Consider the following 13,191-nt stretch of genomic DNA (forward strand, 5'->3'; position numbering starts at 1 on the left):
CATGCTAATATGCCCACAGTGTCCAGAGGTAGGTGGTTTAGGCATGGGAAGTGCAGGGTTATGGGCATAGGGCAGGGGGATGGGTTTAGGTGGAATGCTCTTCAGAGGGTAAGTGTGGACTCGATGGCCTGAATGGCCAATAGAGCCTTCCACACTATAGGGATTCAATGATCTATGAAGACTGATGGTGTAATAGGTTGCACAGCCTAGGCTTGACTTCCCTCATGCATAGAAGATTAAGGAGTGAACTGATTGTGGTCTTTAAGAGAATTAAAAGAGATTGTAGGAAAATTATTCTCTTCAGTACAATACTGCACAAGACACATAAGGTTAAAATTGGAGCTCAGACTTTGAGGGGAACATTGAGACACACTTTTTACCACATTGGACAGTGGAAAGCTGTAAACCTTTCTACAAAGTAGCAATTAAGATGAGAGGTCAGTTGAAACTTTGAAGGTGAGACTGATAGATTTTCATTAGATAAGATTATTAGGGAACAATGACAAAGAGACAGATAGATTCAAAATACAAATCAGCCATGATCTAATTGAAAGGGAAGCCGTGTTTTAAGGGTTAGATGGCCTAGCTTTGTTCCCATACAGTTGTAAAAATGTTAGGGTACAGAATTTATTTGCTTTCACATAAGCAAAGCTACTGGTTTGTGCCATGTGACACCACAACTATGACTATATCTCAAGAACCACTGATTACAAACTGCCTTTCTGAATGCTTCTGTTTCAAACTGTTTCCATTTCTCCTTGATCATTTGTTTGTATTATTCAAAAAATTAATGATTTGGCTATTAAATATAAATACATGTTGATTTGTGTAGATATTAAGATTAAACATGACATCAAAGGTGATTGTAAACACCCACACTGTAACTTAATTAAGTTGAAACTAATTTCTGGTTTTTTGGGTTACATTATGCATATCATCAGTGACACTGGAAAGTCTAGAATTGGTGCTGTATGCAGCCAATGTGGTTATGATGGTTCAGTAAATGTCACTTATCTACAGATACTGCAAACGCACTGGAGCAGAATCATTTACTTATTCAATCTTCATTGCAACAGCCTTCAACTGCCCCACAAAAATGAAATCAATTCTTAAACTACAGGAAGGATCTTTATCTTTATTATTATTTAGTCTTTAATGCTAGCATGAAAGTGGTGTTTTCCATTCTCTCTTCCAACTAGAAAAAAGTGGGTTAACTTTATAGCTAGCATCTGCACGATCGTGCTGATTGGCCTCCCTGCTCTGTATTAAGCTATGATTGTAAGAGAGCTGACCACAAACTTTAGCTAAAGCTGCTTTGCAATCAGTAAGCCTGGTATGTAAAAGTCTTCCTAGGCCACTCTTCTTTGCCCATTGGGAATTTACCAATGGAGCACAATGTGAGAAGCCTTTATTCCTTCTTGATGGGGAATATTTCAGGAGAGCATGATGCTCCATCTAGTGGCCTTACTGAAAATTCACTGTTGTGTTTGAAAAATAGCTGATAAAGCATTTTTTCTTAAACTGCTTGAGAAATGAAACAGCATTGAAACAATACCAAAATTACTGTGTTAACGTTTTGAGTCCAGTGACTTTTCTTCAGAACTGAAGATTGCTCAAGGGATTTGAAACGTTAACTCGATTTTCTCTTCACACCCACTGAGTTTCTGCAACAATTTTCGATTTTATGCTTTCAGATCTTCAGCATCTGCAGTTCTTTGTTTTATTATGCACCAAGATTACTCAATTTGCCAGACATTAGTGACCTCTGAAAATTGTGGTCAAACTAAGTAATGCTAGTTCTGTGAGCTAACACAGACAGAGTTTGAAGGTTGTGGGCTTGAGTTCAAATCGTAATGTGGAGACTGGAGCAGAAAAATCAAGGCTGACACTGCACTGCTGTACTGGGAGTGCACTGCACTATCAAGGATGTCATTTGTCAACTGAGATGTTCGAATAAGATCTCATTTACCTCCTCAGGTGGATGCAAAACGTCCACCAGAACTATTTCAAGGAAGAACAGCAGAAGACTCCTTGGTGTCCTTGTCAATTTTTATTGCTTGATCACTATTAATAAAGTAGATGATTTGGCCATTATCATATTTCTGTTCCTGTGACATTGCTGTGTCTTTATCCTTTTTCTTATTTCTGACATTGTAACAATGACGATTATTGTATATCAAGGGGTGCTAATTGATTTCTGGTTGTGGGCATCAATTGAAGATTTCCTGTGCTCAAATGTAAAGGAGTCAACTGAAAAAGGCATTGGAGGTGCATGATTTGCAATGCCTGTCCCAATAAGTAAAAGCCTGTTAAGTGTATAAGGATTTAGCTCTAGCATTTGATCCCTCAAAGACTGGCTACATGAATGTTCATAGTGAGTACACTTCCAAGGGGATTGGTAGCTAAGTTGGCTGAATAGTTGGTTTGCAATGCATATGACACCAATAGCACATGTTCAATTCCCATGCTGGCTGAGATTACAATGGAAGGCTCCATGTTGCCCCTTGCCTGAGGCATGGTGACTGTCAGTTTAGACTCATCATGAATCACTGCTCTCTAAAGAGAGAGTGGAATTCTGCTGACTTCAGTTTTACATTTCCAAAGTGTTTCATTGGCTGTAAAGTGCTTTGGGACATTATGAGATTGTGAGAAGTGTTTTACAATTGCAATTTTCTTTTCTTTTATGTTTGCATGCAGGGGTGTTGCAAGTTTTAAACAGATCTGGGCAATCAGTGAGTGAGATTTGCTCTCCATCAGCTGCACATCCATCCGGTTCAGTTTATGTGCAGGAATGTACTTAGCCCAGGAACAGGGAAGATGGATGGAGAAAAGGTTGGTCTGACTATATTCACCTTGTATCAATGACTACAGGAGAAGAAAAGAAAAACAATTCACCCAGTTGTGGGGGTCTTGGAGCACAGTGGTAGTGTTCCTAATTCTGAGCCAGGAGGCCTGGGTTCAGGTCCTTGTGCATAGGTTGATAAGAAAAACATCAATAATTCTTCCAGTTCCTGAGAAGTGGCACACCCACTGGCTTGCTGCCAGCTTGGCACCTTGTCTGTGGCAAGACAGCAATCTGTCATCAGATAACTAGGCCACTGGAAAAAATTCAAATGGACTAAATTTTTTTTCTGTTTTGTTAGGCGTGTCCATGTGCCAAGCAAAGATAGTTACATTTCAAAGGGAACTAAAATGTCCACATCAAAACCTATGTATAAAATATAGATTGTGATATTTAAGAACATTGGAGAGCTTTACTGTTTTTCACAAATTTTGTGGTGTCACCTCTGGACAGATATATTCCTGGTGATCCTTATTTGATCGCTTGATTTCCAATGCCTCATCTTCCATGGTCTCTCCAAGAGTGATCCAACAGTGTCCAGCAGCCTTCCCATGGTAATTGTAAAGTGAACAAACTTCATCTGATTGTCTGATTCTTAAGTGTTAGTCAAACAAACTCTTTCTCCATCTCCATTGTTTTTGTAATAAAGAAGAAATATTAAAATACAGTATTTTGTTAATGCCCTTTTGGTTTCCTCCTGGAGAGTCTAGGAGATTAATTTGTAATTTTGGAAGGTTGCAAGCCTTAACAATGTGTGTGACCAAACTGTGCATCCCAGATATTGTGCAGGCGCACAATGGTGAGTTTTGATACTCTATACGTGGAAGTGATCCTTTTTGTAATCTGAGAAATTGAAAGGAAATGGTTCGCCAACAGCTGGATTCAACAAGGGTCAACACAGTGATGTTTTGAGACCTAAGTCAAGTATATTACAATAATTCAGTTGGGATTCTCAAGTGATTTTTCTAGATACAGGTCATGTGCAGAACAAACTTCCAAAGGTAAAAATTTTGTACTTCTGTTCGATGGTTATATATGACTTAATAATGAAACTGGTAAAATATGACAGAATTTTCAAAATGCTTCAGGAAAGAGTAAAACACATCAAAGTACCTAACCAAGTCATTGACTGAATTGATATTGCCCATAATAACAAAAACACTAATTTCCAAATGGTCAAATTAACTTTTAAACTTTTAGTTCCTTCAGAGATTTTTGAGCAGCTTTGTTTTTACAACAGCTAATCTGACAACTGTGCAAGTTTTAAAAAATGACATACAGAAGATAAATACATTTTGTGAAGGTATTGCGCATCACAACAATGTCAACACTGTCAACATTTAAATTGGATGAAAAGTGCAAATAGGTTTATGAAAGGCTCCGTGTTCCTCTTTTTATTTCTATTTTATGAGGTGATTGTGCCAATGACTTTCTGTGAGTTTTGCAGCCCTTCAGGATAACAGATTAATCTGTGGCTCTGACTTGTTAGGACATTTCCCTGAAGAATGAACCAGTGAATGACCGTCATGTATTCTGCTGAGTTGACACAGCTGTAGTGTGTGTACATGTTCTCTCTCTCTGCAAAGAACAAGACCCTGTGTACTGATGCATATTGCTTCCAGTACATGCAATTTTGACCAATCAGGATTAAGCTGCCTGGCTTAAATTGTTTAAAACCTGACAATTAACTGTTAATAGTCATGAATTAGTCAATTCTCCATGACAACACATCTACTAATCAGGGTGCGCATGTCAACTGATCAGCACATTTTTTTCTCCAATGGATTAGTACTCTGATGCGTGCAAGATGGAAAGCTTTAACAAAATCTGTCTTTTTCAGTAAGACTAAAATAAATTGAAATGAGTACATATCCCTGTGTTTATCAGCAATTCCAAACCACATGGTATTGAGAAAGCAGAGAATATTTGTACCCCTGGATCTTCATCTGCAACATTCAGCTGGTTGGATTTCCGAAACAGATTAATGGCTTTGAGGTGAACACAGAGTGGATTTTAATAATTACTTGCAGGACAATATATAGTTATCCTGCTCATTGAATAACTCAAAAGTGGCATTGGCAAACCACTATGTGAGTGTAATTTGGCAGCCAATGGAACGACATTGAAAAAGGCGGCAAACAATATCTTTTGAACAATGTTGAATAATAGGTATTTGAAACATCAACTTTGAATGCAATTTGGAAAACTCATAAATACAAATGATACTTACTGTGCTATTTGTGGTTGTGTTAGTGTTCTCAATGTTTTTGCGTTTCCTTTTAAGGAGTTCCTTTACAGGATCTTTCACACGAACACCTAAATAAGGTCGCTGCTGTGATTGGTCAGAGGAGGCTGGAAAAGCAGGAGAAATAAACCTGGAGTGAAATGATGTCAAATATAATGCTGATAAACCCCATGCAATACCTGAAGATTTACAACACATCTTTGGATGATTGAAAATAACAAAGAATAAAACTTTTTAACAACTAAGAAAGTTGGAATAAGTTAAACATTTTAAAAAATCGCAACCAGCTGCTTAATGCACCTGTGCTATCACTCAATATTCACATAAATGTGAGGTGCTGCATTTTGGGAAAGTAAATCTTAGCAGGACTTATACACTTAATGGTAAGGTCCTAGGGAGTGCTGCTGAACAAACAGACCTTGGTGTGCAGCTTCATAGCTCCTTGAAAGTGGAGTCGCAGGTAGATAGGATAGTGAAGAAGGCGTTTGGTATGCTTTCCTTTATTGGTCAGAGTATTGAGTACAGGAGTAGGGAGGTCATGTTGCAGTTGTACAGGACATTGGTTAGGCCACTGTTGGAATATTGCGTGCAATTCTAGTCTCCTTTCTATTGGAAAGATGCTGTGAAACTTGAAAAGGTTCAGAAAAGATTTACAAGGATGTTGCCAGGGTTGGAGAATTTGAGATATAGGGAGAGGCTGAACAGGCTGGGGCTGTTTTCCCTGGAGAATCGGAGGCTGAGGGGTGACCTTATAGAGGTTTACAAAATGATGAGGGGCATAGAGGCCATAGGATAAGGGTGAGAGAGGAAAGATATAAAAGATACCTTTGGGGCAACTTTTTCACACAGAGGATGGTACGTGTATTGAATGAGCTGCCAGAGGACGTGGTGGAGGCTGGTACAATTGCAACATTTAAGAGGCATTTGGATGGGTATATGAATAGGAAAGGTTTGGAGGGATGTGGGCCAGATGCTGGCAGGTGGGACTAGATTGGGTTGGGATATCTGGTCACCATAGATGGGTTGGACTGAAGGGTCTGTTTTCATGCTGTACATCTCTATGACTCTAAGACTATGAAGTAATTAATATACCATTTATTGTGCAGCATTATTTGACTTCAGTGCTGCATCAAAGTTCAGTCTGAGGCTGGCTGCAGACTTCCAGTGAAACCCAACACATGTTGGAGGAACAGTTCTTCAATTTCCATTTAGCACTTTGCAGTCTTCATGACTCAACTTTGAGTTCAACAACTTCACTGTGTGAGTTTGCTGTCAGCAGAGTTGATGTATTTTCTGCTCTTAACACCAATCTTCATCTATTTCTCTACCACTATGAGCACTGCCATTGTCTTTTACTCTGGACACCCTCCCAATCTCTTCCACTTGCTCCTCCTCCTCCTCTGATCAAAACCATCATTTCCCAGCTCCCTTCAATTCCAAATAAGGGTTATTCTAGACTTGAGATGTTAACTGTTTCTCTGTCTACAAATGCTGCCAGACCTGTTGAGTTCCTTCAGCATTCTCTGTTTTCATGCAATATTGAACCTATTAGCTTAGTAATTCACTCCTTGAAGAAAATACTATTTTAATGAGACAAGTATACAAAAACCAACATAAAAAGACATTCACACACTATTGACTTCTGGGATTTGACTTATCAATTCAAGATCAGAAAACTGACACCGGGATAATTTCCAGGTGCCAAGCCATGTGACACCACTATGTTTAAATTTTAATATGCTGTTTGGGATGGAAAAGCAGCAGTTTCACAGTGTACAGCAGTGAACAAATGGACACACGATGGGTAATGTGCATGATCCAGTGCGCGATCCCCCAGATCCTTAGATCTTTCATTTTACAAATAAAAACTTGAAGTTCTAAGCTGCTGTGCATTTATGTTCACAGTCACTGATTGAAAATTACATTCTTGTTCTGACTAACCTGTTGACAAACTCATCAAGAAAATTAACAAAGCAAATCAAAGCTGTTTCACTGGAGGCAAGAGGGTTATCCCAACTTCCAGCAGACATCCGCATCCCCACTTTGAAAATTGGAGCATGGTCCAGAGGCTTCAAGATCCCTTCGGGGTAAATCTTCAATCTGTGCATCCCCCTCATCCAAATTGCTTCAAAAGTCTTGCCTCTGATTTCGACTGGAAGAGAACAAAGAGAAGTACAGCACAGGAACAGGCCCTTCAGCCCTCCAAGCCTGTGCTGATCATCATGCCCTAACTAAACTAAAAACAAACCTTCTACCCTGATTCGGTCTGTATCCCGCTATTCCCTTCCTATTCATGGAAGCATCCAGATGCCTCTTAAATTTTGCCAATGCGCCTGTTTCCAGCACCTCTTCTGGCAGTGCGTTCCAGGACTGGTTTTACTCAATACTTGTCTGTCTCTCTGACATTGAAAATTTACAATTGCTGTTGTGGCAGGATTTTGCTCTTGATGTCCTCTAGTGCTAGCTGCAGAGATTTTGGAGGCTAAAAGATGTCCATGCCCGAAAGGTTCAATTTGAGTTTGGATCCACTCAATGGCAGAAACTCCAGAGGCTAACAGTTACCCAGAGATTTCCACAGGCTCATCCAATTCAGACACCATTCGATCTTTCTCAAAGCCCCTGGCCTTTACTTGAGCCATTCATCTGGAGTCACACCAGAGTTATATTAGGACTCTGAGAAAAACCACAAAGTAAATATGACCAACACGCCTTTTCTTATTTTTTGTAACTAGCCACACCACAGTTTGCTACTGAAGTTATATCTTCTGCATTAATAGACCTTTGCACAATAACACATTAAGTTGTGTACTGTCTTGACCTCTTTAATGCTGCTGTTGTTTACTTAAGCCTACCGAGTGCCCCACTTCAGCAACAGGGACACTCTCTTGAGACTGCTAGGATCAATGGGCAAGAATTTGCAAAATATCAGCAAGTTCAATCTCATTATGCTATTCAAGGGCTCTACCTCTAGCAATTTATAATGAGGAACAAGACACTTTCTGAGTTGTGAGTTAATGCAAATTTCTGGATGAAATTGTGCTGTTCACCAACAGTAGCTCACGTTTAGATTAGATTAGATTACTTACAGTGTGGAAACAGGCCCTTCGGCCCAACAAGTCCACACCGCCCCGCCGAAGCGCAACCCACCCATACCCCTACATCTACATCTACCCCTTACCTAACACTACGGGCAATTTAGCATGGCCAATTCACCTAACCTGCACATCTTTGGACTGTGGGAGGAAACCGGAGCACCCGGAGGAAACCCACGCAGACACGGGGAGAACGTGCAAACTCCACACAGTCAGTCTCCAGAGGCGGGAATTGAACCCGGGTCTCTGGCGCTGTGAGGCAGCAGTGCTAACCACTGTGCCGCCCACGTTCCACCTCTCCAACAGTTCTAGCAAATTGCTACATTAACTGACAGTTAAGGTTGATAGAGTGTGTCAAGACTGGTCCATACTATAACTGAGCCGCAGAGTTGGATGTGCCTGTGCTTCTAACCTAGGAAGTCCTAAGTTTGCTGGTTGAGGGGTAGGTTTTGCTCATTTTCCAACTCTGCAGCTCAGCTATGAAACTTATCAGTGGAATTGAGAGTCCTGATTCCAAACTGTTTTTCAAAGGCTGAATTAGATATCGTGCGGGGTTCACTCACTCCTGAGCATGGTTGATCCACAAAAAACAGTGTCTTTTTAAAAAATTTTAAATTTAATCAATGTTAATAAGGAACCCACTCTAAGACTTGTTGACTTGAAAGGAAGTCTCATGGACTTCAAAAGCAAGTCATTGACATTGTGGTAGCGTTCCTACCTCTGAAATAGAAGGATCAAGTGTCACTTGTTCTAGCTGTGTACTTGGATGTTGATTAAAATATCTTGGATTGTCACATAAAGGTGCATAGAACTCTTTTATTGACAATGTTTCTGTTCTTGTAACATCGCACAATTCTTCTGACTAAGGTAGGGAGCATTGAAACCATATACACTCATTCTCACAGTCAGTTAATTCTTCAAGAAAGTTAAAATGTAAATTTTAAAGACTCTTTTGTACTTGTCTTTCTATCTCATTTTGTTCCATTCCATTTCAAACTTTTTGTTTCTCTCTTTATTTCTTTTCTTATTGAATTTCACTCTAAACAGTTCTACTTCCTTCTCCATTGTTTTTCTGTTCCTTTCTACATTCTTAAATCTCAATGGTAAGAGCATTAGCCATTGACTCAGTTGTTCACTAAGGTTCCAAATGGTCCATTGTCCTCATGCTATTACCTTATATTTATAATAATACACATCATAAAATTACTTGTAATGGTGAGCAAAATTGTTTGACTAATACAATGTGCTGTGAGCTGACCGACTCCTTGAAATTCTAGGCTATTATCTGGAAGTAGTTTTGGTCTGAGTGCCAATTACAATTAGGATCCAATTAACATTACTATCTTGAGGTTTGGAACTCAGGATCCTATTTGCCACAATTATCAAGCTCTCATTGTTGTGATTAAACATCAAGGGTGCAAATGTGATTAATTCAGAAAGCCATCAATCTGAAAAAAATGATGTAGACCTTCTCATATTGAACGAGTGAATTTGGCACTGTTCCCATGCTTGACACTAAACAATTATCAGTTTCAATTCTACGAGCACATAAATATTAACTGTAACTGTCACCATGATTTATTCTATTGGCCGTTAATCTTTGAACAATTTCCTTTGCTAGTGAATCTTTCTGATGTGAGAGAAGCAGCTTTAACTTTAAACAGCTGTATTATGCCAATAGCAAGCTTGATCAAACAGGGATAAATTTGCATACTGAAACTATCCTGAAGCATGCCCCTGAGGATGCGCTAGATTATGACAGATGCTTGTGAAGAAGAATGAGTATAAACTCCAGTCACTTATGTTCTTTCATTAAAATAGCTTTACAGAATATTCCATTGAACACAAAGTGGGCGTTAGGATGTATTCATGTTTACAGTTGGTATAAAGATGCATATACATTATATCCCTACATACCTGCACATGAAATGTATAAAAAGGAAATATGCACACTGTTTTGGTGCCTTTCGTCATCTCAGGATGTCCTTCAGTGTTTTCAGGGTAATTAAGTACACTGTTACAGTGACTATAATATTAAAGCCTGCCACAGAGCTAGTGTGGTGCACTTCATTGATGGAAACATAAAGAAAACTCAAGGTGTTGCCAAATTTATAATCATTCATAGCAGCCACTATGGGATGGAATGGAATGAACAATCTCTCTTTTCTGATTTGCTGAATGAATATTTATTACTGTGCTGAGGATAACCCTATGAGAGAAGTTAGAATTGAGAATATTCAGGTGAGGTTTAATAGAGAAGCTAAACATTTAATAGTGATATAGATAGAGCAGATGAGGGGAAATGGTTTTCACCAGCAGAAGTGTTGGTAGAGTACAGAAATAAGGTGTACACTGTACTAGCTCACAAGCTACATGCGAGATGGGGAGAATTGTTCTACTCCTTAGAATATATTGGCTGAAAGAGTGATGGGATAGAGGAAGCAGACTCAAGATGAACTTTCTAAAGGACATTGGACAAATATGTGAAAGGGAAATATTTTCAGAATGATGGAGTAAGAGCAGGGATGTGGAACTAATTGGATAACATTTCAGAGACATAACACAGATCTGAAAAGAAAAGAGGCTGTAATTGTGAGTCTATGGCTGTCTTTTCCATTGGACATGCTTGGGCTGCACTTTTCTCACTGAGAAAGTTCAGTTCAGGTGGTTATCATACAGAGAAGATTGTAGGGATTTCATTCTCTTAATAAACAATGAGCAACTCCGCGTACATATACACACACAGACATACACACACTCTTTCACTATCTCATTCCTCACCAGCTTTACTGCTTCTCTGTGTCCCTCAAAGTCAATATCAAGATCATTATTCTTACCAATCATACACAATATTGGGTATCCGTATTGTTCAGTTTTAAGCCATGAAGGGTAATTCTTTTGCACCTGAACCACTGATTTGTTCCTTCTATCCATCCTTTATGCATCATCACTGGTGTCTGTTGACTGAATAATCTGCCAGGCTCTTGGGGCTCTCTTGACTTTAACTCCTGCTTTGCTGCAACTGTACAAAACTCTGGAATTATAGGAAGGATGTGGAAGCTTTGAAAAGGGTGCAGAAGAGATTTACTAGGATGTTGCTTGGTATGGAGGGAATATGTTATAAGGAAAGGTTGAAGGACTTGAGGCTGTTTTCATTGTAGAAAAGAAGGTTGAGAGACGACCTAATTGACATATAAGAGAATCAGAGGGTTAGATAGGGTGGATAGTGAGAGCCTTTTTCCTCGGATGATGATGGCTAGCACAAGGGGGCATAGCTTCAAATTGAGGGGTGATAGATATAGGACAGATGTCAGAGGTAGTTTCTTTACTCAGAGAGTATTAGGGGCGTGGAATGCACTGCCTGTAACAGTAGACTCGCCAAATTTAAGGGCATTCAAATGGCCATTGGATAAGCATATGGATGAGAATGGAATAGTGTAGGTTCAATGGGCTTCAGATTGGTTTCACAGGTCGGTGCAATATCAAGGGCCGAAGGGCCTGTACTGCGCTTTAATGTTCCATGTTCCTTGTGCTATGAAATGCCAATTTAAAAACCAACCTTCTTAATATCCTTTCTGGCATTGCTACTCCATTCCACCTGTTCTTCATCTTCCTGCCCAGTGTACTTTTCCATGTATCTGATACATCAGATTGTAACGGCACTGAAGAAATTAAGATATGGAATTTTCCCATCCTTGGAGGTGGCAATAAGGGGAAGTAATAATCCTTATGTTGACATTTAATAGCCAGTTGGGGACATCAACTCACCACTTTTCTGATTACTGCCTTCCTGACTGATGAGAAAAGTAGCTAGTTTCCTGACTGAGAATCCAGGGTGACCTGTCTGCCAGTTTAGGACTTTACTCTGTCCTAGACAAGAGGCTGCTTTCAGTGCAGCCAACCCATTTTCACCAATTTATGATCCCATTAACAACTTCTCCTTCTCTCTGGATTACCATAATCCAACCAACCTCTCCAACCTACACCCGGGGACCCCTGTGTCTTCAGCATATACATCTCCTTTTCCTCATGATGATCAGTTCTGAAGAAAGGTCACTGGACTTGAAACTAACTCTGTTTTTTTCTCCACAAATGCTATCAATCCTTTTTCTTTGATTCTCTCATGGTACCTGGACATCACTAGCAGAGCCAGCATGTCTTGACCATTCCTATGTGCCCTTGAGAAGGTAATGGTGAGCTGCCTTCTTGAACCGCTGGGTCTGTTTGCTGCAGGTACACCCACAATGCCAAAAGGGTGGAAACTCCAGGAATTTGACCCAGCGATACATTTCCAAGTCAGGATGGTGAGTGGCTTGAAGGAGAACTTGCAGGCGGTGCTATCCCCATGTAACTGCTGCTGTGGTTCTTTTGGTAGAAGTAGGTAGAAGTAGTCGTGAGTTTGGAAGATGATGTCTAAAGTCCTTTGCTGAATTTCTGCAGTGTGTCCTGTACATAGTACACACTGTTGCTACTGACTGTTGGTGGTGGAAGGAGTGAATATTTGTGGATCTGGTGCCACAAATTGGGTTGCTTTGTCCTGGATGGTGTTGAGCTTCTTGAGTGTTGTCAGAGCTGCAATCATCCAGGCAAGTATGAAGTATTCCATCACACTTCTGACTTGTGCCTTGTTGATGGTGGACAGGCTTTAGAGAGTCAGGAGGTGAAGTACTTGCTGTAGTATTCCTTGCCTCTGACCTGCTCTTGTAGCCACTGTGTTTATATGGTGAGTGCAGTTGAATTTTCGGTCAACTCCCAGGATGTTGATAGTGGGTAATTCAATGATAGTAAAGCCACTGAATATTAAGGGGTTGTGTTAGATTGTCTCTTATTGGAGATGGTCATTGCCTGGTACTTGTGTGGCTTGAGTGCGACTCATCACTTGTCAGCCCAAACCTGGATATTGTCTACATCTCTTGGCATTTGAACATGGACTACTTCAGTGCCTATAGAGTTGTGAATGGTGCTGAGCATTGTGCAATTATTGATGAACATCCCCACTTCTGACATTATGA

The 13,191-nt window shown here is 39.9% G+C and overlaps 1 protein-coding gene across 1 annotated transcript in view; it reads right to left on the bottom strand.

Moving 5' to 3' along the window:
• Nucleotides 1-13,191, bottom strand: part of LOC140494188 (NF-kappa-B inhibitor delta-like) — a 131,028-nt gene that overhangs the window by 73,828 nt on the left and 44,009 nt on the right. The window contains exon 2 of the mRNA XM_072593305.1: nucleotides 5,073-5,194. Within this exon, the coding sequence (XP_072449406.1) occupies nucleotides 5,073-5,194 (122 nt within the window). The remainder of the gene's footprint in view (nucleotides 1-5,072; nucleotides 5,195-13,191) is intronic.

The sequence above is a fragment of the Chiloscyllium punctatum genome, chromosome 23, assembly GCF_047496795.1.
Source record: "Chiloscyllium punctatum isolate Juve2018m chromosome 23, sChiPun1.3, whole genome shotgun sequence".
Lineage (NCBI taxonomy): Eukaryota > Metazoa > Chordata > Chondrichthyes > Orectolobiformes > Hemiscylliidae > Chiloscyllium > Chiloscyllium punctatum.